The 21,912-nt window shown below is 36.5% G+C and overlaps 2 protein-coding genes across 5 annotated transcripts; one reads left to right on the top strand and one right to left on the bottom strand.

Annotated features, from left to right (window-relative positions):
- The first annotated feature begins 111 nt into the window (after nucleotides 1–111).
- On the top strand, nucleotides 112–6,720 carry LOC113462485 (ubiquitin-like protein ATG12). 3 transcript variants are annotated; one of them, XM_039131502.3, is made up of 6 exons: nucleotides 112–393; nucleotides 521–579; nucleotides 3,912–3,980; nucleotides 4,067–4,129; nucleotides 4,311–4,388; nucleotides 6,414–6,720. In XM_039131502.3, exons 1-5 carry the CDS (start codon nucleotides 360–362, stop codon nucleotides 4,365–4,367), a joined length of 282 nt encoding a protein of 93 aa, XP_038987430.1. In that variant the 5' UTR covers nucleotides 112–359; the 3' UTR covers nucleotides 4,368–4,388; nucleotides 6,414–6,720. The 3 variants fall into 3 exon arrangements, with proteins under 3 accessions (XP_038987430.1, XP_038987431.1, XP_038987429.1); XM_039131501.3 differs by lacking the exon at nucleotides 4,311–4,388 and having other exon boundaries at nucleotides 117–393; XM_039131503.3 differs by lacking the exons at nucleotides 3,912–3,980; nucleotides 4,067–4,129; nucleotides 4,311–4,388.
- A 2,315-nt stretch (nucleotides 6,721–9,035) lies between these two features.
- On the bottom strand, nucleotides 9,036–11,648 carry LOC103703278 (transcription factor MYB1-like). 2 transcript variants are annotated; one of them, XM_008786075.6, is made up of 3 exons: nucleotides 10,114–11,648; nucleotides 9,895–10,024; nucleotides 9,036–9,809 (listed from the first exon to the last, which is right to left on the bottom strand). In XM_008786075.6, the coding sequence occupies exons 1-3, from the start codon at nucleotides 10,244–10,246 to the stop codon at nucleotides 9,269–9,271; spliced, it is 804 nt and encodes a 267-aa protein (XP_008784297.1). In that variant the 5' UTR covers nucleotides 10,247–11,648; the 3' UTR covers nucleotides 9,036–9,268. The 2 variants fall into 2 exon arrangements, with proteins under 2 accessions (XP_008784297.1, XP_026658863.1); XM_026803062.4 differs by having other exon boundaries at nucleotides 9,036–9,824; nucleotides 10,114–10,462.
- Nucleotides 11,649–21,912: the final 10,264 nt, after the last annotated feature.

The raw sequence follows: 21,912 nt of genomic DNA, 5'->3' as shown, positions 1-21,912 counted from the left end.
AGCTACCTGCAGCGAGCTGCTAGGACTCGTTTCCAACCCTTTGATTAGAAAATGACACGTGTTTTGGACTCCGATCCGCTTTATGATTCGTGCGACAAGACAAGAAGCATCGACTCTTCCGTGTTCCTCTTTGACGTCTAAATCCCGAACCCCCTCTCCCCTCCGGCTCCGGGCGAGCCCCATTCCCAAGTCTCTCTTCCCTCCGACGGGCTCCATCCGCCGGCCTTGAGCGCTACCTGGTGTTTGAGTCAGGGCCGTCGGACGAGGCCCTCGGCCGCTCAGCCACCCCCGTCCGCGCCCCGCTTCGCCACCCCCGCCGCCGAGACCGATTTCAAGCCCATCTCCGGCGCCATTCGATCATGGCCGCAGAATCGCCGACTTCCGACCGGAAAGGTAAAGCCAAGGAAGAGGACCCGTCTTCTAAGCTTCTAGGGTTACGATTTCTTCTCCTCCTTTTTTTTTAATTTGTACCCCTCTCTCTCTGTGATCGTAGTTTCTGACCTTCTCCTATTGCGTGCAGTTGTAGTTCACCTGAGAGCGACCGGCGATGCTCCGATACTCAAGCAAGCCAAATTTAAGGTACCGATCTCTTCTCTTTCCATTATAACCTCTTAATCTTTCTGGCTTTCCTTGAAACAATTATTGAACATTCTACATCCTCATCTTCTCTCTCTCTCTCTCTCTCTCTCTCTCTCTCTCTCTCTCTCTCTCTCTCTATCTATCTATCTCTGTCTCTCTGTCTTTTCCTTGTTTTTTTCTTTCTGCTGGAAAGGTGCAAAAGAAGGCATATTTAATGGTAATTAATTAAAAATTCTTTCCGGATTTAGATAGGAAAGGGAAAAGTAAAGGTTGAGCCAGTTGCTATAAGAGAATAACCATTGTTAAGCTTGATATTCGCTTTCTTTGGTAATATATTATTATTGCATCTTAATTTGGGAGATTTTGGTTGACTAGATGACCACATGGCATGGAACTCTTGAACCTGGTATGGCAACCTTAAGATATCCAGCATGTTGATGCTTCTATATGATGTAGATGTGTTTGCAAATATGTGTTGATTTATGCATATAATGAATAGTTAGCTGGAATTAACTGTTCTAAGTTTGCAAAACTGATAAAAACCTTTGCTAAATGTCATGTTGGACTTGGCAGCTTTTATGCAGTAGTGTCAAAATTACGTATGTAATGAGGATGACAACTTGGTTTGATGAATTGAAGTGTCAAGGAGTGTCATGAAGTGTCCCAAGTGTCTGGCACAGTCCAAAATTTGGTTTGTCAAAATTGAGAGTGCTTGAATACTTGCCAAATGAGGTACCCTTTCATGATAAGGTTGTAGATTTGACAAGTGTGGGATGATGTTGATGAATTTTGAAGGGATATTGATAGGTGTGGAATTCTTCTCTCCTAGATAAAAAATCTTGGGAGGAAGGAAGGCTTGAGGAGATGATATGCATCTAATATATGAAGTTTATAGGCATAGAATTCTTGTTGTTAAATAGAGTGGTTATTTTCATAGACTCAAGAAGAGTACCATTCATATATAGATTGGAAGTGGTGGAAGAGATGAAGTAGATGGACTTGAAAATGGAGGATGAGACCATGTAGTTCATAGTGAAGGAGAGCTTTTGGAGGGATCTATGAAGTGAAGGGAGAAGTTAGGGTTGTCCACTAGAAACGATGTGTGAAATTGCTGGATTTCTTTCCTTAAAGAACTTCTTGTGGACATTTGTGGAAGTGGGAGAAATTAAAGTAGAGGTAATAGGTGGAGAATTCTTGTTACTTCCAGTGAAGTTGCACTTTTTCATCAGGTTACATGCTAAGGCGTTGAATTCTCATAAGGAGCTGCAGAAAGCATCTCTAGAAAGAACTATGCAGACTTTGCTAGGTTTTGTAGGCCATTCAGTTCTCTTGAGCATATGAAATTGATTGTTAATAGGGTCTTTAGATATATTGCTTATTGAGTTCATTTTAGTAGGGAAAAAAAGAGAGATTCTTAATTTCTATGTGACTTCTTACACTTTTTATCTCCCTCCCACCCACCATACATCCAAAAAAACTATCGCCATAAAAAAAAAAGCAGAAAAGAACAAAAGGCTTAATATATTTTTTCATGTCAATCAAAGTAAGTATAGTGTGACAAGGGTTGGGATGGAGATTTTCTTTGATGAAGAAAAAGAAGAAGGCAGAATTTTCTTTTTTTTTAAAAAAAAAGTAAATATGTTGTAATTGTAAGAATTTAGAAAAAGTCCTAGGTTAGTTTCTAGAAAGTAGAATTTAACTTATGAGTTGCTTCTGTTGAAGAAACCAGAAATTGAGTAACAGGGAGCAATAACTGTGTAACCATTTTAATTAAATATGTTTGCGTAATAGTGGTGGATATATGTTTTTGCCAAGGATTTTAGTTTTGGGTTTGTTTTGCAAGGTGAGGCATGTGTGTCTAGTTGAAGACTAAGTGAAATGGCTTTGAGATATTATAGAGGAGCCACTTTCTCGAAAAAAAAGGGAAAAGAAAAAGAGATATTATAAAGGTAGCTGTATGAGGCTTGGTTACCAGAATCGGGAGTGGGTGCAGGTGCAGGCAGGGAAGTGGACATTTTAGAAACATTTGAAGTAAGAAAGTGCTTAGGAAGTAGGCTCACTTGGAGATTCTGAGAAGATTCTGAAGCAAGTGCATCACCCTAGGTAGAATGTTCTGGCTATTAAGGTGCGAGGGTTGTGTGACATTGCACTAGGTAGCGGTGTCCATGATTATGCTGTTCTTAGTAATTCAGATGATTGATCTTGGTTTCTAGAAAGAAGACAGGATAAATTCTTTTTTTTTCCCTTGTCCGTTTAATTGGTGCATATCTTGAATGGAATTGAGTTGAAGACAAGACATTCTATTTTGGATTAAAAGGAAAGCGAAGCTTCTCTCTTCCTCCTTTCTTCTTGTAAAGGCTCCTAGACCATGTAGATTGTCATTCTTGTAAGGAATACTATTTATAAGAAGTATAATTAGAGAATTTGTGGTCTGGTGCTGCTAGGAAGTTATATGCAGATATTAGAGAGATTTAGGAAACTGCCTGCAGGAGTAATGCTTTGATCAGTGCTTATTGTCGCTATATCAGGTCAGCTAAGTAAGTCAACAGATGAGTTGTATTAACCGAGGCAAGGCCTTGAAGGACCATATAATTGGATATCGACAACAATCCTCAAGGTAATGCTAATGTCAAATTAGCAGTGCTTTGAACATATTTTTGCTGTAGGTAACATCATTTATTCTTCAGTCTGTATTTTTATCAACAGATTACAACAGAAGCTAGATTGAATTGGCTAATCAGTTTTATTCGTAAAATCTTGAAATTCAGGAAATGCCTAGTAACTGGAGAAGTATTTAATACATATATCAAAATAATAGTGATATATGAACTGTGATATGGCAAATTGCATTGGCTTTTATGGAAAAACTTTTGAGCCACACCATGAAGTTACAAGTCAGGTAATAGAATAAAATTTAAGGTCAGCGATGATTCTTTGGAAACTAACATAGCAATATTCTAGGAAGACTAACCATCAAGATTATTTTTTTGACCAGACATTTAATGGAAAATACAGAAAGCAGACTAAAGCTATCCTTCTCTCATTTTTTTTGGGTTTACTTGGAGAAAGCATTTGGTATAGTCCAACAAGAGGTTATTTGGTGGGTATTAAGGAAGTGTATCAAAGCCATATTGAATTATTAGGGATTTACATGGGTTGAGATTGGGTTTATAAATCCAACTGAAATATGATGGGTCTTTTACAGTTCATCCAATGATATTTCATTATGTTATACCACAACTTGCATCTTTTGCCTTGCTAGCAGATGTTGCAAGTTTAAGACCACTCAAAATAGTGTGTGTGATTAAACTGACTAATTCTTTTGCTGGCAGATTTCTGGGAATGACAAATTCTCTAAGGTCATTGAATTTCTTCGTCGTCAGCTTCATAGAGATACATTAGTATGCACTCTATCTCAGAAAATACCAAGTATCTTAATATAGTATTTAGATGCATAATTACTGATGGCTAGTTGTTTGCTCAACAGTTTGTTTACGTCAATAGTGCATTTTCACCAAATCCCGATGAATTGGTGATTGATCTATACAATGTAAGCCTTCTTCTTATCTAATCATTATTCTGTGGTTCGTTTCCATGGAACTATTTTGGTGTCTGTGGCAAACCATATTTGCAATTCCACATTTTTTATCTGTCTAGTCATGCTTGTATTGTAGTATTTTCTACTTTTTAACAAGGTAAATGTACGAAGATTCAATTTTGCACAATTGTAGGAAGGTTTTAAAGTCTTGGTATCAGGTGCTGTACCTTACCAGCATGGTGTGGTATGATGTGCTCCCATACCTCCACAGGTATGGTATGGTATACCCCTGTACCTGTCTATCACACTAATCTTATATTATTCCTTGGTAGGATCAAATCCAAAGCCTCTATCTGTCTACCTCCATAGTTCTTTTTATTTATCATTTATCGTTTTACTACCATATAGAATGCCAATGTTCGAATTGTGTCTGTGGTTGTCCAAGCAACCAAATTCACTCCAAATTAGTAATTGGTAGAGGGAAGCTTGATCATTGTATTCTGATTGTGAGATGGATTCCCTTCCTTTTTGTTTTTCTTAAATTTGAAGGGAGAGGGATATCTCAGGATGTGTTTATCTAATAAATGGGGAGCATATTTATAAGCCCTTCAGGTAAACCATAATGTCTACATACATAAATCTCTTCTTAACGATTCATCCACTGAACAGCATACATGTGAGATAAAAGCACCACCAGTCAGATTTTCCGTATTAGATGACCAAGACAATCAATATTTAGTACTATATCTTACCAGTGAATTAGATAATTGCAGATAATGACTTTTTCCTTTCTTTTTTTTTGGTGTGGGGCGGAGGGGGGAGGAGGTGATGGGGTTCAATGTAGTTGCTGACTTCATCGTCCATGCAACATTGAAAAGATAGGGAATGAAATCATGCCTTTTAGGTTTTCTGGGGAAATTTTCTTGCAAGTCTACACTGTGCGTTTGTAATATTTATTCATGTAAGAAATGCCAATGCACCTACTAGTTGGGTTAGCAGAATTTCAGTGTCAATGAGAAGTTAATTATGCCTGATCGGTGGCATGGGGCAGACAAATCAGCTGCTCTGTATCCCTCCTTAAAGTGTGACTAACTTTTAATTCCATCAGCCTTTATGTGAGAACTCATATATGCAATAACAAACATTCAGGCTCCTACACTGGTTTAATAGATCTATTAATCCAGTCGACACAATTGTCTGCATTTATCTCAAGCCAAATCTTTGGATTTGGATACCTAAGGACCCACAATGGTTAATACCTGCACGAGCACTGCTTAACCTCTCCATATGAGGTTTCTGGTTACAAGGGTGAATGATATGCGAACAGAACTCTCCATAGCAATCAAAGTTCAGGTTTATGCAGTCTTCCATAGGTTTAGACTAGCAGACATCGTGACTGCTGTAATGATAGTAGGAATGTTACCTCTTGGTCATGGTTGAAATTTTCATTTGTTTTGACTTTGAGGAATCATTCTTGTTAGTATTTAGTTTAAGAAACTTTAAAGATTATTAATTTTAGAAGTTTGTAATGCAAATAGAATTTAACTATAATTAGTCATGAACCACCTGAAGAAAATGGAATTCTTCTTCTTCTTCTCCTTCTAAAACAAAAGTATACTGATCTTTTATTTTTTTTCAAAAAAAAAAAAAATTAAGCATGTTTCACGTTATATTGGCTGTTATACCAGTATCACATCCTTACTGGCCTAGCTTGTAGGGCACCTGGTATTGGTATCACATCTCCTGCTTTAGTGTTTCGGGATTTTTTTTAAAATTTTTTTATTCTAAGGAAGCTTTCTTTTGATGTATCCATGTAAAATTAGGGACTCTGCATGTGTTTGCTTTTATTGTGAATGGACACCAAAAATATAACCCCTCTTTTCACTATATTTCAGCTTTTTTTTTCACTATATTTCAGCTGGATTTGCATCATTTTGCATGCATGAAGCCATAAGAAAAAGTTAGGCAATAGTCAACCTAAAGATTCCACCATTAGGTAATGTATACCATATATGTCGTGATTTGTGGAGTTTGGATCAAACATTTAAGTTAGAATTCTGTTATGGATCTGTTTGATTATCAGATTATGAGGAAACACTGTAAAGGTTTAACTATTTAAGGCTCTTACTCTGCTAATTCATCTCTTCCTTCTTAGTCTTGATGGAATTGAGCCTTTTAGAAACTCTTGATAAGTTTCACTGGCCATATTTAAATTGGAATTATATAAATCTTATTGATTTTTTTTATGTGAAGTTTTGGGGTTTGCTCTAACATTAACCTCTCCTTAAAACAACAGAATTTTGGGTTTGATGGGAAGCTGGTGGTCAACTATGCGTCCTCCATGGCATGGGGCTAAGAGCAAATGCACAGTGGTCTTCAAGCTGGATTTCTGGCTACTTGCACAGGGAAAGATAAGCTCTGTTTTTTTTTTTTTTTAAATTTTGGGTTCATGATTGTAAAGTATTTCTTGGCATCAGATGAATGATGACAGAGTTGCCACTTTGTGACAAATATAAGTTGTGCTGCTTTCAAGTGTTGTTTCTTTATGGGAATCAAGGTTGAAAAGGCACCATTTTTTCTATGCAATAATATTCCTTTTTTTTGACCTTTTTGGGTCGGTTATTATGGCTTATAGGTTATTTCTTGAGAATATTGCTAATGTTGCTACACTGACTGATTTTTATCTAGAGCCTTAAGAAATCGATAATGCTATATTTGGTACATCTGCCACTCAGCTATATTTGGAGAAACATGGGTGCACTTGGAAGCCCTTTTAGAGTCCCACTGGAAGCATCAATCTCATGTCTAACTTTGTATAGTTTATGTTGGGTCAAGCATATAATGTTGTAGTTTAACTGGTAATGACTTCGAAAACATCTTCTTTGTGAAAGTTCTCAATCATGTGCTTAAACTGTTCTTCAAGCATTGTTTTTGACTTGCAACAGCTATATCTCACTTCCTTCCATCACTACTAGATAGACTCTATCAGTTATTATTTGGTGCTTTAATCCATTCAGATGGATGCCACTGTGTCAAGCTTGTTTCCTTTTGCCATGATGCTTTAAAGATCAATCTATGATATGTTAGAAAAGTAGCACCATCACATGATCACCATTATCAAATGTGGTTCAGGCTATCAATGGGTTGCATATCACCGCATGAAATGAACAAAACTTCCCAATGGGGAAGCTTTAATAGCAATTTTTTTAATCAGTTTAACAGAACAAAAAAGCTTTATGCTTTTAATTAAGCCATAGTTAAAGGCTCATAATCATCTATGGTAATGGCCTAGGTGTTCATAGATTAAGAATCCTCTTGCACACTTTTTGCACTTCGCCATGCCTCAGCAGCAAGAAGGAATGGATTATATGGTAGAAATTATGGAGAGCTGATCTGGTTAAGGAATCAATACGAAGCTGCTTTTGGTAAAACTTATACTGGTGACCGATAATTAGTCTTCTTAAGTAATCACAAGAGTTGCTGGCTAGAATCATCTGCCCATGATTAATTTGGTCGACCATCTTAACATAATGGTTGTAGTGAATTGAAGTCATCTAATGTTTTTACTGAAAACTACCACTTCAAGTTGAGAGCAAGAACCGATTTTAGGAAGCAGACTATAGTTTGATACATATTGGTTTTTTAACAAGAATATGAAAGACAACATTTTGGAGCTGGAAGTGTGCATTTGTTTGTGACAAAGTGCTCTGACCAATTGGATATAAGTTTTATTTGGTCATTATCCCAAGATAATTCATTAACCCTTATGAGCTTTAGTGTTCGGGTCAAGAGGAACTTGTTTCTTACTTCCAGTGGCTGGACAAGTAACAGAGACACCTGTTACGAGGACTAGGCAACGACAAGGAACACTATTCAATAAAACTGTTAGCATCAAGATTTCCAGGCTTATATTCTTTTGTGTACATGTGGTATTGGGTCATGGGATATCGTAAAGTGATAATATTTTTTGTTATCCTGACTAGGGAGGCTAAGTGTAGCACAAGTAGGGTGTCTCGTAACAAAAGCCAATTGAATCATTAACAGTCATTTGGTTAGGGCGTGGGGACCAAGATGTGATGGAAAGATACACTAGGAGCCTAGTATTTTCACACTCGAGGGCTCTCAAAGGTTGTTTCCTAAAGTTTAATTCAGGTTTTCGAGAAATTTTAGAATAAAAAAGGTTGCAGAGAATGCTGCATCATGCGTCTCCCATCAAGTTTTAGGAGCTTTGAGTTAAAAAAAGGGACAGAATTCATCACTATGATTGATGAAAACATCTCATGTTTTCCATTTAAGAGTTTGCAATTGATTCAATTTGGTAAACAAACACCAAAGTTCCTAACCTATATGAGGAAGCATGCAATCTAAGAGTTAATGATGAAGGAGCCATACGAGAGATTAGCAGGGCAGGAAGGAAATCTAAGTCAACATCCATGTAGTTCTGTAACAGAAAAATCAAGCGCACCTTGGATTCTCTGCTTACATGACAAAAATATGCCCGGACAAAAGATTTCCTCTGCCACAGGGCATGAGGGGATTGGTGCAACTTCAGGAATTGGTGTGATAGGTAGATGCTGAGTTGCCAAACCAGCATTATGTGAGCCTAGGAAACTTATTTGAGTCCTTGCTTAGGATTGGGTCATCTCACACTTACTTGCCTCGGTCTACTTGATTTATCCAATTAATCCCCGATGTTTTCTTTTTAAGTGATCGCACCACCTCTCTAGTGCTTGTTGGTTTCAGTTTGTGGTGGGCGCTTGCTAGCGACTAAGGTCTTAAATCACTACTCAATTCCCTCGAAGAGTAGTTAAATAGTCTCAATGGTTTCACCAGAAGAAAATGGCGTACTCTCCAATCATAATTCATCATTCTTTTTTCCCTTGAAAAGTCATAAGATCCCTACAGAAGACATATCACATCTCTGAGATGACCCCTGTACTGTCATGGAGTGATTCATTGAATATACTCATTTATTGGTACAAAAGTGATGGATTACACCATGAAAGTAAGTAGTCCCTTCTTTCCTACCCAGATTGACCATGGCAAACTTATTTGGGGCACGACAAGAGAGAGCTGTGCATGCCATTATTTGATGTCACTTGGAGTACAGCTCTGTTCATCCATCCATCCAAAGCTCATTTGGTTCTCATCCTAGATCTCTCCTGCAAGCCATCCCTCTTCACAGCCAAGGAAATTGGCCAGTGATTTGAGCTCCAGTTCAACATCTGGTAGCGCTGCATCACTCATCTCTTCAAACACCCCCTTAAGGTAGTCCTCTCTTCTAGTATGGTGGTTGCATGGCGATTCACTCCCACATAGTTGCATGGAATCGAAGTCCGCAGCTTCTGATGGGGATGCTTTGCTTGTATCCAGCCCCTGCAACACATCCCACCAAGTGTCTTCTTTAGGAGTGACAGAGGAGTGCTCGGTAGCCAGCTCTCCGATCATGGCCGGCTCGATAGCTGCATTTCTCTCTTGCTTTTGAGTGATGTGTTGCTGGGGTGTGATGAACCTCTTAGAACAACGAATAGCCTTTGTTCGAACCAAGTAGTTCTGGGGTGCCTCATTGATTGAAGCCTCGCACCTTTTCAGCTGATGCTGGCCTTGGACCTTCTTCCTCAGACAAGTATTCCAATAGTTCTTTATTTCATTGTCTGTTCGCCCTGGTAGTCTCCCTGCAATCAATGACCACCTGCAAGAGAAATTGCTGAAGGACATGAGTGAAGACACAATTCACAACCATATCACCATGAAACCACTAGATAACAAGGTATTACCTGTTTCCTAAGAGGTTGTGGAGCCTAATAATGAGATCCTCCTCTTCATCTGTTATGTTCCCTCTCTTGATGTCAGGCCTGAGGTAATTCAGCCATCGGAGCCGGCAGCTCTTTCCACAGCGCTTGAGGCCTAAAAGATATCATGATGAGAAAAAATAAGACCATTGTTGGATCACAGTTCTAATTTAGAGAAGAGAGATGACTTGTGTTTGATTGAACCTGCTTTCTTGGGAAGGCTTCTCCATCTCCCTTCTCCATGGTCTTTGATGTAGGATTTAAGGATCCTGTCCTCCTCTGCTGTCCAAGCTCCTCTATTGAGATCTTCTCCAGAGCAACATGGTTTCCTTCCCATGCTGACTGAATAGACTAGAACAGAACCTGCTCACCTGAAACACTTGGTGGGAGTGGGAGCCTAGAGAAGCCTCTTATAACTTCTAGGAAGTGTGGAAGGACACTAATCATTTACCAAAAAAAAAAAGGACACTAATCACATGTGAAGAAAGGATCCCTATGTGAGCCAAAGTTGATATAGCCCTCTGTATTATGATTATTATAAATGCCACCTGTGAAGCTTTAGCACCTCAGAATCTGGCTTAGCAACCTATTACTTAGCATAATTATTAGACTCAGCCATGCCATGGATGACCTTTATAAAATCTTATATTTATTTCAGAGGAAAATTACAAGATGATTTCAATGTGTTGATGACCATATTTTATTTTAGTGTTGTTATTCTCAACATTATGTAATCGCTTTCATCTACCCTTCAAGGCGGTCCGTGGCAACCTCCTTTCTCGCCGACATTTCAAAGTTGGTCTTCTTTAAAATGCTCTGCTTGTTTAGACTTCTATGATCAATGAAGGATGATGCTCTTTGAGATGCATAATTATGATGAAAAAAATTGATTTTTCAAATATGTTCTGTAATCAATTAGGATTGTGTTAAATGGTCTGAAAATGTTTGGTCGACTAACCCTTGGTTTGGGAGTTATAAGCAGAATGTTAGGATCTCAGAGGTCAGCCTCTCCTGGCCCATATGCAAGAGGATTTGAACCTATATTGCAGTAGGAGTTTCTTTTTTTTTTCCCAATTTTGACAGAAAAAATTATAGTAGGAGTTTAAAGTGTACAAAGGTGTAGCTGAAAAACCCAATACTAGGTAGGCCATGTTGTTGTTCAAATACAAAAATCTATAATCTATCAAGTAAAATTGATTTTGCTGAGGTTATCTTAATTGACAGGTCCAATTATGCAATACAATAGCAATTTTTTTTGATGGAAAATTTAATAGCAAAATTAGAAAGACCTACATGACAATGTGAATCAATTTTTTCAAATGGAAGTATAAAGATTATACCGAACTATTTAGTTAACAGGATGGAACTTTCTGTGCATTTTATGTTGATTTAAGAAGGTATAAACAATTGGAAATAAATTTTATCATGCATAATGAAGGCTTTATTCTTTGAATCAGGAAATCTATCAATTGAATAGAAAAAAATGGATCTGAAACTTCACCTGAATCATTGTGTATGTGTAAGAGTCATTCCCTCTGACACGAAGCTATCCCTGAAGTCATAGACATCATCTAGTTCCCTCTGTTATTGGAGAAAACCCAAATCACCTTTGTTGAGGAATAGTCCTATATCAAATAGGTTAAGGACTCTAGTGGTACTTTTCTCATACGTTCATCTGCGTGCTAGAGGTGCTAAATATCTCCATGCTCGCTCTAGAGGAGGTATTGCGAAATAGTCTCACATTGGATAGATTAATGATTTTAGCGGTGCTTAAATACTCATGGGTCCATCTGCCTCCTAACTTAAGCTTTTAGGTTGGATCTTAGTACCCTTGACTTTTTCAATTGCATCTTAATGACTCCTAACATCCTTCACTTCTTCAATTGCATATTAATTAGGGGTGTAAACGGAGCCAAGCTTGAGTTTGTTCAAGCTTAGTTTGAAATTAATTTCGAGCTTGAACTCTAGCATCAAGCTCGACTTGTTTACCATTATTTTGAGCTTAATTTCAGTTTGAGTCGAACGCAAGCCTACTCGATTAGTATGATAATCCTAAATCGAACTAAAATCAAGTCAAGACTAAATGAAACTCATTCGGACCTAAACTCACATTAAATTGACCCCAAAAATAGCAAAAACATTTCAATTAAGACCTTAATCCCATGATCCATCTTGTATTTAATTCTAGATAAATACATACAATTACCATCTTGTATATAATCCAAAATAAATTATCAATCTTGTAGGATGGGATAACATTTATTTTGGAATAAAAAGAGTTGGGAATATGCTAACCTCTTCAATCTTGAGCAACTTACTCCACAACCATGCATAATCATAGGTGAAAATGACACCTAGATCTATGTGCACATTTCTTTGAAGGCTCTTCTGGGAGTCAATACTAAAGTGGTAGGCACTAGCCTTGGTATTACATGTCAATTAGTTGAACTCAAGCCAACATCACTTGCCACCTCGCCATTGTTCCTTGGAATTTTAGGGTAGCAGGGTGGATTAAAGTTAGAAATTGTAAGCGTGGCTTTGATAGGACAGTGACCATGTGCACGAAAAATGATGTATGTTCCACCCTATGCACCCATCTAATTAAAATTGATTACGTGAGAAGCACTCCTTGTCCAAAAGGACAAGGTGAACATGGGTAATGTTTTTTTAATAGATTGATAGAGATGCATCCATGGAGCCCAAGGTTGGATTGAGAAAGAATTATTAGGAATCTTTAGGCTACATTGATAAATAGATTTGTTTTGATCTTTGTCATTTACTTCTAGCCTTCGGGGGACAGAAAGAGTACCTATGAAAGTCACGTTTTTACTTGGAAAAGATGTCACCTTTGCAAAGATGCACTTCAATATTTTGTATTCCGCTATAAGATATCACTAAAGCCATAATCTCTATATATTAAACTGTTGAATCTAAATCGATCGAGAATCCAGCTAAGATAAACTCTCGACTCCATGTGATGTTACAATTATATAACAGGCACATGGATGTGGATCGGACCTTAATGGTGCAGCATATCGGTAATGGTTTAAATTTCATTCGCGTCGTCAAATTTATAATCTATAAAATTCATGTTACTCAGAAAAATATATGCTAAAAATTCATTTAGATCATAAAATGTGAGAGAATTTAGATGTATTATTGACAAAAGAAAAGAAAAAAAATGGATTCATGATTCGTGTACATTATTGTTCTTGTATCATTTAAATTTTGGTGATATTTATGATACTTTGTAGTTTCTAGATTACTTGTTTCCTATCTTCACTATCTCTCTGTTTAATCTATAACAGCTGATCCATATATGGTTTTCTTCCTGAAAAAATTTCGAGCAACACTTAAAGAAAGCAAAATGTTCAAAAACTCAATCATACAACTTATCTGCCATGGTCGAATGCTGAAGGCCTTTAACCAAGAATCTCAACTCCTAGTGGCAGGTCAAACAAGCTGTACATTTGAATATAGTTTAGTTCTTGATATGTTTAGAACAAGTTAATGTACTTGTGATCTTATTTGTCCACTTCTACCCTAAAATTTTGTAAACCATTAGGTATTATGAAATGGACCCTCCTGCGATATTGCAACGAAAGGGATGAAAGAAGGAAATAAAAAGAAGATTTGGCATATTCTACTAAAGGTCATGAAAATAATGATGGCTATAGTAAACAATGTGCTTGATTAGATTATGTATATATGATCGAGTGTTCTGGAGATTGAGCATTCTCAGAGGTCACCATCTCATTTTTTTAATACCACTTCTGTCAGATTGCCTTTATTCTATATTTCTAAATAGATGCTACGTTTCAACTTGTCTTTGGTTGTTCCTTCTTCCATTGGTTTTGTAGTCACAGGGAGATGGCTAGTTTGGAAAATAGAGTTCATGGGAGTGGATCACCTGCCTCCCATTGACAAAAGGTCAGGGGAGGAATCTCCATCCCTCACATGAACTCTATTTTCTAATTGTTCTTGTCGCCCTGATGACATGTTTGAATTGTGGTTAGTGTAATGCTATTTCAAATGGATTTCTACTCTCGATCAGAAAACTTCAGCTACATTTTCAGACTCGAGAGATGGAGTCAAAAACTAGATGCTCCATGAGATGCCACTGAGACATTGGTGCGAAAGGTTGAAATTAAAGCAGTTACAATGGCCTTGAAGAATTGGAAAAATTAGACATCGAAAGTAGAAAGCAGCAATCGAAATGACCTTCTCATAGCTATACAAGAGTTGGATATAAAAGAAAAGAAAAAAAAAATGACTTAGTACGTGTGGCTCTCACTATTGCGAGGTCTAAGTAAAGTTGGATGTACATACTCTTATCCTTACATACAGAGAGATTGTTTTCATATTTTAAATATGTGATATTCAGGTCATGATAGAGCAATATTAATGTCGAGTGGTTCACTCTCTAAGAGTTGGATATAAAAAAGGTAAATTCAAATCTCATGTAGTCTGAAAGGGAAAGCAAAGAAGAGAAGCTAAATCAAAATTGGAGGACGGATACTTACATGAGGAGATTTATAAGAACAAAAGGCCAAAATTCAATGGCTAACAGGGAGAGGGAAACACCGACTTTTCTACAAGGTTCTAGTGATCACAAAATATTTATCCACATCAAAATTCTACTAGGATAATTGATGGTTAGAATAGTAGGAAGAGATCGCTAAAGCCTTCCTGTCCCACTTGAATATCCTTTTCACAGGAAATTCTGATTCAATATTCATGTTGGCGTATTATTTGGCTATAATGGAGGAATCACTAATCTATAGGTCCATATGGAACAATCAAATAATATAAAAAATAGAAGACCTATTTCATGACCTATGCGGACTAGGGGTCACTATAACATGGGGCCTTTTGTGACCAACCACAAACTAATCACGATGTTTGTGATTGCATTTGATTAAGTTTGAATTCTTAGTCTGACGAAAACGTTAAAGTTTAAGTGAAAAAAGTTGGGCTTAAATAGGATGTACTAATGTTTGTTTATTCTCATGTCGATTGCACATTGCGGAGAACTTAGATACTTATAATACTATCCGGCTAGTCCTTTTAGGTGAGATCCTAGATTGTCATACTCTCCTTTTCATGCTCTTTCTAGAGCAGATAAGGAGAATCTATTCAAAATCTTTTAATATTATATGGATTCGCCCAAAACATCCCGTCAACCTTCGAAGCTTCATGGCAAGATATCTTTCTTGACATTGTCATCGACCCTCCGGAGAAAAAACAAAATACCAAAAACGTTGGATAATTTGGCAAGAGACTGCCATGACTTTTTCAATAAGCAAAGTCATTAGGAAATAATCATGAAAAGATCCATTGATCTCTTCAAATCTAACCTTTATCAGTCATGGCAAATGACAAAACAAGTGCAAGCTTTGATGTTCTCTGATCTGGAATTCACACCCTCTGGACACTAATGTTCTATGTCTGTATTTTCAGTTGAAGATTTCCAATAATCTTGCTGAACCTCCCTCCCTTTTCCCCATTTCATATATATATCTAAAAAACTCCTTTGGTCTCCCTAACCCTCGTTGCAACTTCTATCATATTATCATAGTCTCTGGTGGGATCCATGGATCATTATGGGTACTGTTTTTCAAGTTTTTGGCCTAGATAATACTAATCTAACAGTTTTCAATTTAAAATAATAATAATAAATAATTTCTATTGCTAATCTAAAAGCAAGCATAGAAAAGAAGAATGGCTCATGAATGGTGTCAACATTGCATTGATGATGATTCTGCGTCACATTGATCTTACTATGTGTGTTTGTGATTCAGTGACCTTTATATCAAACAGGCATCAATGTATTTTTAAATTTTATTTTTTAAATTCCTTTTGTTTGCATGTGTTCGCATGTATGGGATGCTTTGGACATCAGTGTGGAGTCCAACACCATCAATAATCTTTTCTTGTCCTCAGCGGCTGCTTCTTTGTGCTGGGTGGCCCAACACAAGCTTATGTGTTTTGTGGTGGAAGAGTACACAACTTTCTTTGCCTCATTCAAATATTACTAAATTACTCTTTACAATGATGATTGAACCACTAATTCAAATAAAGATCTTTTATTTATTTATTTAGTTATTTAAGATAATTATGCTTCGAACTAATTGGATATATACAAAGACTCCTTATCAATCTAGTTTTGTCCACAATTATTGCGATAAACTAAGATTGTAACAATCCAGGGCCTCACCTAAAATGGCTAGCCGGAAGGTATTATTTAAGTTTCTTGATTCTGTATAAGTATCCAAGATTTATCCAGCGAATAATCGATGTGGATCTAAATACACCCTCGCTCGCACGGGTCCTCACAAAAATAATTCCACGCGATTCTTATCATACTCATAATGCATGCTTAAAGAAAAAGCCAAAAAGTGCTACAAGGATTGTCGGCAGAATATTTGTTAACAAAAATCGTACTTGGTTTACCAATGGCTACATTTTAATCCTTATGAGCTTTTTAAATTAGTTTTGTTTTTTTTATCATACTCATTATGCATGCTTAAAGAAATAGTCGAGAAGAGCTGCAAGGATTGTCAGTAGAATATTTATTAACAAAAACGGCCACATTTTATTCCTTATGAGCTCTTTAAAATCATTGGGGTCTGAATGTTTGGTGCCTTCATCTTCCTGCCAGATCTTCGAGAACCTCGTAGTTCATTCTTGGTTATTTTCTTATTGGAGAATAAATACTTACGTAACAAGCCTCCTCATGGAAGTCAACAAATATTTTAATCTCATGAACATGAACAAAAGATTTTTTTTTTCTTATCTAAAAAGTGTTTAATAGAAGGTTTTTTTTTTCTTGTTTAAGGACAATCATAATGTCAATGTCACACGAGCATGGCGAGGGTCCTAATATAACATGTCACTATACAATGTAATTGCTTTATACTATATATTTGCAAGCCTACTATTGTAGGTCAAAAAAGAAGAGGTGTTCATGGACAAAGCGAATGACAACGTAACTCACTTTCTAGGCCTTAACCTACTTTAAGCTTTCTCATTAAAGTTATGTTTTTGTCTAGAAGTTCAAGTCCTCATCATGCTTGGAAGCTTTACCCCAAGAATGGTTAATGACTTATAGGTGTGGAGGACATGAGAAACTATGGAGACTAGTTGATGTGTGTCCCTTGGAAGGAAGGGACAAAGTTGTTCCCAAACTCACTTCTCCTTGCACCGTTGGTGCTCCTATCAGGGCCCCGCGATGGGCATATTAACAGCATGCGCTAGGGCTGCTAATGCCCATGGTCATGGCTCCATGAACAGGCTTTGTGATTTTGCCCTTTAGAAAAATCAAAGAGCTCGCCATGATAATGATGCCCACTTGAAACAATGTACGAAAATAACTCCTTTGTCTTGTGTGGGAGTTAGCAGCAAGTTTACATCGTTTTAACAGTGTGAAAAAAATTGATGGGGATGGGGGAAAACAGCTAAATATGCCGACTACCCGCAGTAAAAACTCCAACTTGTAAAGGTGAAAATAGATCGGATAATATTCGTTTGAATCTATTTTTGTATCTGAATCAGTTCAGATATGAATAGAAATTTAATCATTCAATTAATATCCATATTCGTATTAATATCCATCAAAGAAAAATAGATGTGGGTATGTATAGACAATTAGCTGATTCGTATCTCATTATCTGATTCTATTTGAGCTCTTATAAACTTTTAACATGCTATTAACTTGATCTGCCATCTACGTAGTTATAAAGTTTAATTTTTCAACTTATATTCGTATTTATATCATAAATCTTTGTATCCGACTAATGTCTATATCTATATCCGTATTCGTAAATCAAAATAAATATAGATATGGATATACTGGTATCCAATCCATATCTGGTTTCAACCCTATAGGCTATTTGTAATGACACTATATGGCTTGGGAAGGTATTCTTTTGTTTGTTTAGGATATTACTTGTTTGTTGCTCAGATGAAAAAAACCGTACTCTCCTTCTTTTTTTTCCTTAGGATTATTGATGGGTAATCCACATCAATGATCTTTCTAGATACAGTGGTCCAGATTGAGGGCTTGGCTAGTTGGTGAGGATAAAAAAATGGATACCTCCAAGTGGCTGGTTGGTTGAAGCAAAGGTGTGATGAAGAAGAGATGACCTGAGATTGGCCTCCTTTGAGGATTTGGATGTTGTTTTTTGCCCCCCACCTTTTCTTTTTCTCTTTTGAGTTTGGCAAGCATCTAATCAAAAGTTAGAATGGTAATTATCACATGTTGCTAAAGAGTAAATGATAAGCGTTCCTTTTTTAAACTTATCTCGATAAGGTGATGAGATTTGATTGTGCTAATGACCAAATGTTGTATGGCAATTAGACGGCATTAATAAAAGAGGATGCATTGTTGCATTAGTATGATAAAACATAGTTTCGAATTCGTTGGAATAAAATATAATTTCAATAGCATGTTCGGTAGTGAGAGGGAAAAAATCAATTGTAATTGGAAGTCATCTAAGTCATTTTCTGAACTATTTAATGCCTTTCATTAAAGTTTATTGGGTTGCTTCAATTCTTTTATCATTTATAGTGTAGTATATTGTTTGGAGTAAGATTGGCTTGATATATCAATTGAACTAATATCTCTCAGTAAATTTAGTGGTGGGCATGTTTGTATTTAATTTTTCAAGAAAAAAAAATTAGCCATATCATGTGATCTTTGCCGTACCATTTCAATGGTTCAGTTCAATTGGTTGATACGCCTCTTCTAAAGAGCTTTCTTGGAGAGGTCCGAGATAGATTCGAATTCTCCTGGAGCACACTATCACCACTTTGTCCTATGGGATGATAATGGTTAAGAGAACTATTCCAAAGAGTTTTTGATGATTGAATCCCTTTGTATTCGAGTAATTATGGGGACACAAGGGCATTTTCATTCAATGAATGTGGACTAATTCAATTTCGCCTTTCAATGTCACAATACAAAGTGCCGCATTGTCTCCTAGGACAAAGCTATCCATCATCGAAAAAAAATCCTCTATGGTGAAAGAGAGAATTATTGTTATTAGTTCTCTTTTGATATAGGAAAGAAAAGATACGAGGATCAGGGGGCACATGTTTAATCCAACATCGTTTATGCACTGGATAGATTTTGAGTACTTGTATAGGGCCAAAAAATTCAAATAACACTTAATGGCTAGTTTTTTCGCATGAGGTCTTAAATTGTTACAAATAGTATGAAAACAAATTCGGCCAATGGCCTATATGGACTACAAGATATTGCAGCATGTGTTCATAGTAGCACTTGTGATTAGATTTCTTGACAGGTGAGGACGTTAGGGCTTAAATAAGAGAGTATGTAAGGATTTGCGGAGGCATGTGTTTAGTTCCACATCGACTATGCACGGGATAGATCTTGAATGCTTAGAGCCAAGAAATCGAAATAGCATATTCTAGCTAACTTGTCTGTGTGAGATTCTGGACAAGAAAGGAGGTGCAAACTAAAAAGAGCCACTGGAAGGATATAAAATCTCATTATATAGATAGGTGGTCCCAAAATGGTCTGGCATGTAAAGGAATTGAGATCTCCCTGATCGATCTTCTTTTAAACAATTGAACACATGACACAATTATCTCTCCTTTGTGTAGCTTGTTCCTAACCGCTAAAAATGTTAAACAAGTTTTTTTTTTCTATGAGAAACACATTTATAGATAGTAGAAGCAAAGCTTTATAAAAGGTTTTGATAGTTCAGAAACCTATAGAAGGATTTAATTGGGAAATCTCAATCCACCAAGGGGGTAATACCGAAAGATCCAAAATTGTTGAGGGATTGAGTCTATGATTCCTCCATTTACATATGACCAAATAAGTTGAGACAAATGCATGCTAAATAGGGGCATGCATGCAGAAACAAACAAATATTACGCGAGGCCAGTCAAGGTGGAGAAATTTTTATGACAATTTCATATACAAAGTAGTTTCATTTCTCAAAAAGAAGATAAAGAATTTTGTTGACATGGGTTTTTTTTTTTTTTTGCGCCGAATTCATGGATGTGAGATGATGTTCGATACAAAAGTTATGGAGATGCAGAATATTGGTGCTTGTTTTCCCCCTTTTTATTCTCTTTAGTAAGTGGGATCAAAGTTCAACCTACTTCATCTGTTTTATTATAATGTCATTGCTATGAGACATAAGTCTACCTCCAAGGGACTCCACTTTAAGAAAATTTGTGATGTCTTGAAAATTTCCACAGACCATATCAAGCTATGCTTGCCAAAATATTATCACGAATCTTGATGTAGTGCGCACAAAAGGAACCCTTTGAGGTAGTTAATCTTAGGTTTAGTAAAATACAACTCTTATCCAATATAAATTGATGTAGTTGAATGTCTCAATCATGCGCATGCTCACTGCACAAGTGCAAAAGGTTTTCACAATTATAGTCAGAATGCCTCAATCATGCGCCATAGTTTTCATCTGTTATCAAAGAAAATACATAAGTAGAGACCACAAGATGTGACGCATCCTTAGAGATGCTTTGGTATCATTTAAAAGTGTAGAGATTCTTCAGTACCAAATTTAGACGTTGTGATATTCATGGATATAGAAAATGATGATGAGCAAGACGGTATAGGGCACATACCGTATCATATTGGTTTGGTACCGATACATGGTACGGAAGGTGTATCAACACTCGGTATGCTGAATCGGCTTTTGTACCGAGCATACCAATATAGTAATAGGGTGGCAAAGGTATAGAGCCCAGTACCGAAATGGTGTATCTTGATTCGTTGAGAATAGATCAAATTAAAGATATATTTTGCTCTCCTTTTTTTTCTATAATTAATGCTTGCTATGAGCAGCTTATCTGCGTCATTTTTCATGCTATTCCATATCCATGTCCGCACTTCATAAAAGTACAAAAAAATCTTCTAGGAGAGTAGTATAGTCTCAGCATTTAAAAAAGTTAATATATATATATATATATATATATATATATATATATATATATTCTTAGAACTTAAGATAATTGATCATAAAGATACTATACTTTAAGTTAAAGAAATGAGGTTCTTTCTACCAAAAGAAAAAATAAATAAGGTTATTAGAAATTTCAAGGGACATCTGAAAGCTTAAAGAAAGACTCTCATCATATGTTTCACTTTCTCTATCTTTTTTGTGAAAAATTACTTCCTCTAATCTTTATTATGGAAAGATTTAGAGTTAGAACGACAAAAATATTATTTTGCTCTCATCTTGTTCTCTTACAAGATTATTTTGGAACAATGTCCGAAGCTTTCGACCCTCGATCAGAAGCCCTCCTCTTTTTCCTATTAACCAACATCTTTTGGACTTGTACTTGCGAGTCAGAAAAAGCGGTCACTTTCTTTGCATGGTCATCATCATTTGTCATCAAAGAGATTGTCATAAGCTAAAGAAGAGTGCCCTGAGGCTCGGCTAGTCGGTGGAAACAGTCGAAGCGGAGACTTATTTGCACACGTCCAGAATGGCAATTTATAACCTGACTTGCCAATTTAGCTTGCGAACGATCCATTTTAAGTAGATTTGAATTTGACATAAACTGATTTAGGTCGTAAATAGGTCAACCCGTCTAAACCTATTTATTAAATAGGTTAAATTCACATTTAAACTTTTGATCCATTTAACCTATTTTGACCTATTTAATAATTATATCGGATTATAAACCGACCCGTTTAACCTGTTTAAAATCTATTTAACCTGTTTGAAATCTGTTAACCTATTTCTAACCTATTTAACCCAACCCGCTTAACTTGTTTAACATGTTTAAATCAATTTAACCCATTTAAAACCCTTCTAACTTATTTAACACGTTTAATAAATAGGTTGTATGGGTCAGATTACTTGTTTAATAAATAGGTCGGATTTGGATTGTTGAATTATGGATTCGACCCTATCCGACCTGACCCGATCTAATTGCCACCCGTGATGACAAGGCCCTTACAAGCTAGCAAAAGAAACGGCGAGGAAAAAAATGGAAATA

This window comes from Phoenix dactylifera, chromosome 18 (assembly GCF_051530095.1).
Source record: "Phoenix dactylifera cultivar Ajwa chromosome 18, Ajwa_hap1_PhDact_Kaust_v1.1, whole genome shotgun sequence".
In the NCBI taxonomy this organism is placed as follows: Eukaryota; Viridiplantae; Streptophyta; class Magnoliopsida; order Arecales; family Arecaceae; genus Phoenix; species Phoenix dactylifera.
Note: the sequence above shows the minus strand (reverse complement) of the source record. Positions and strands in the feature narration are given on the sequence as shown.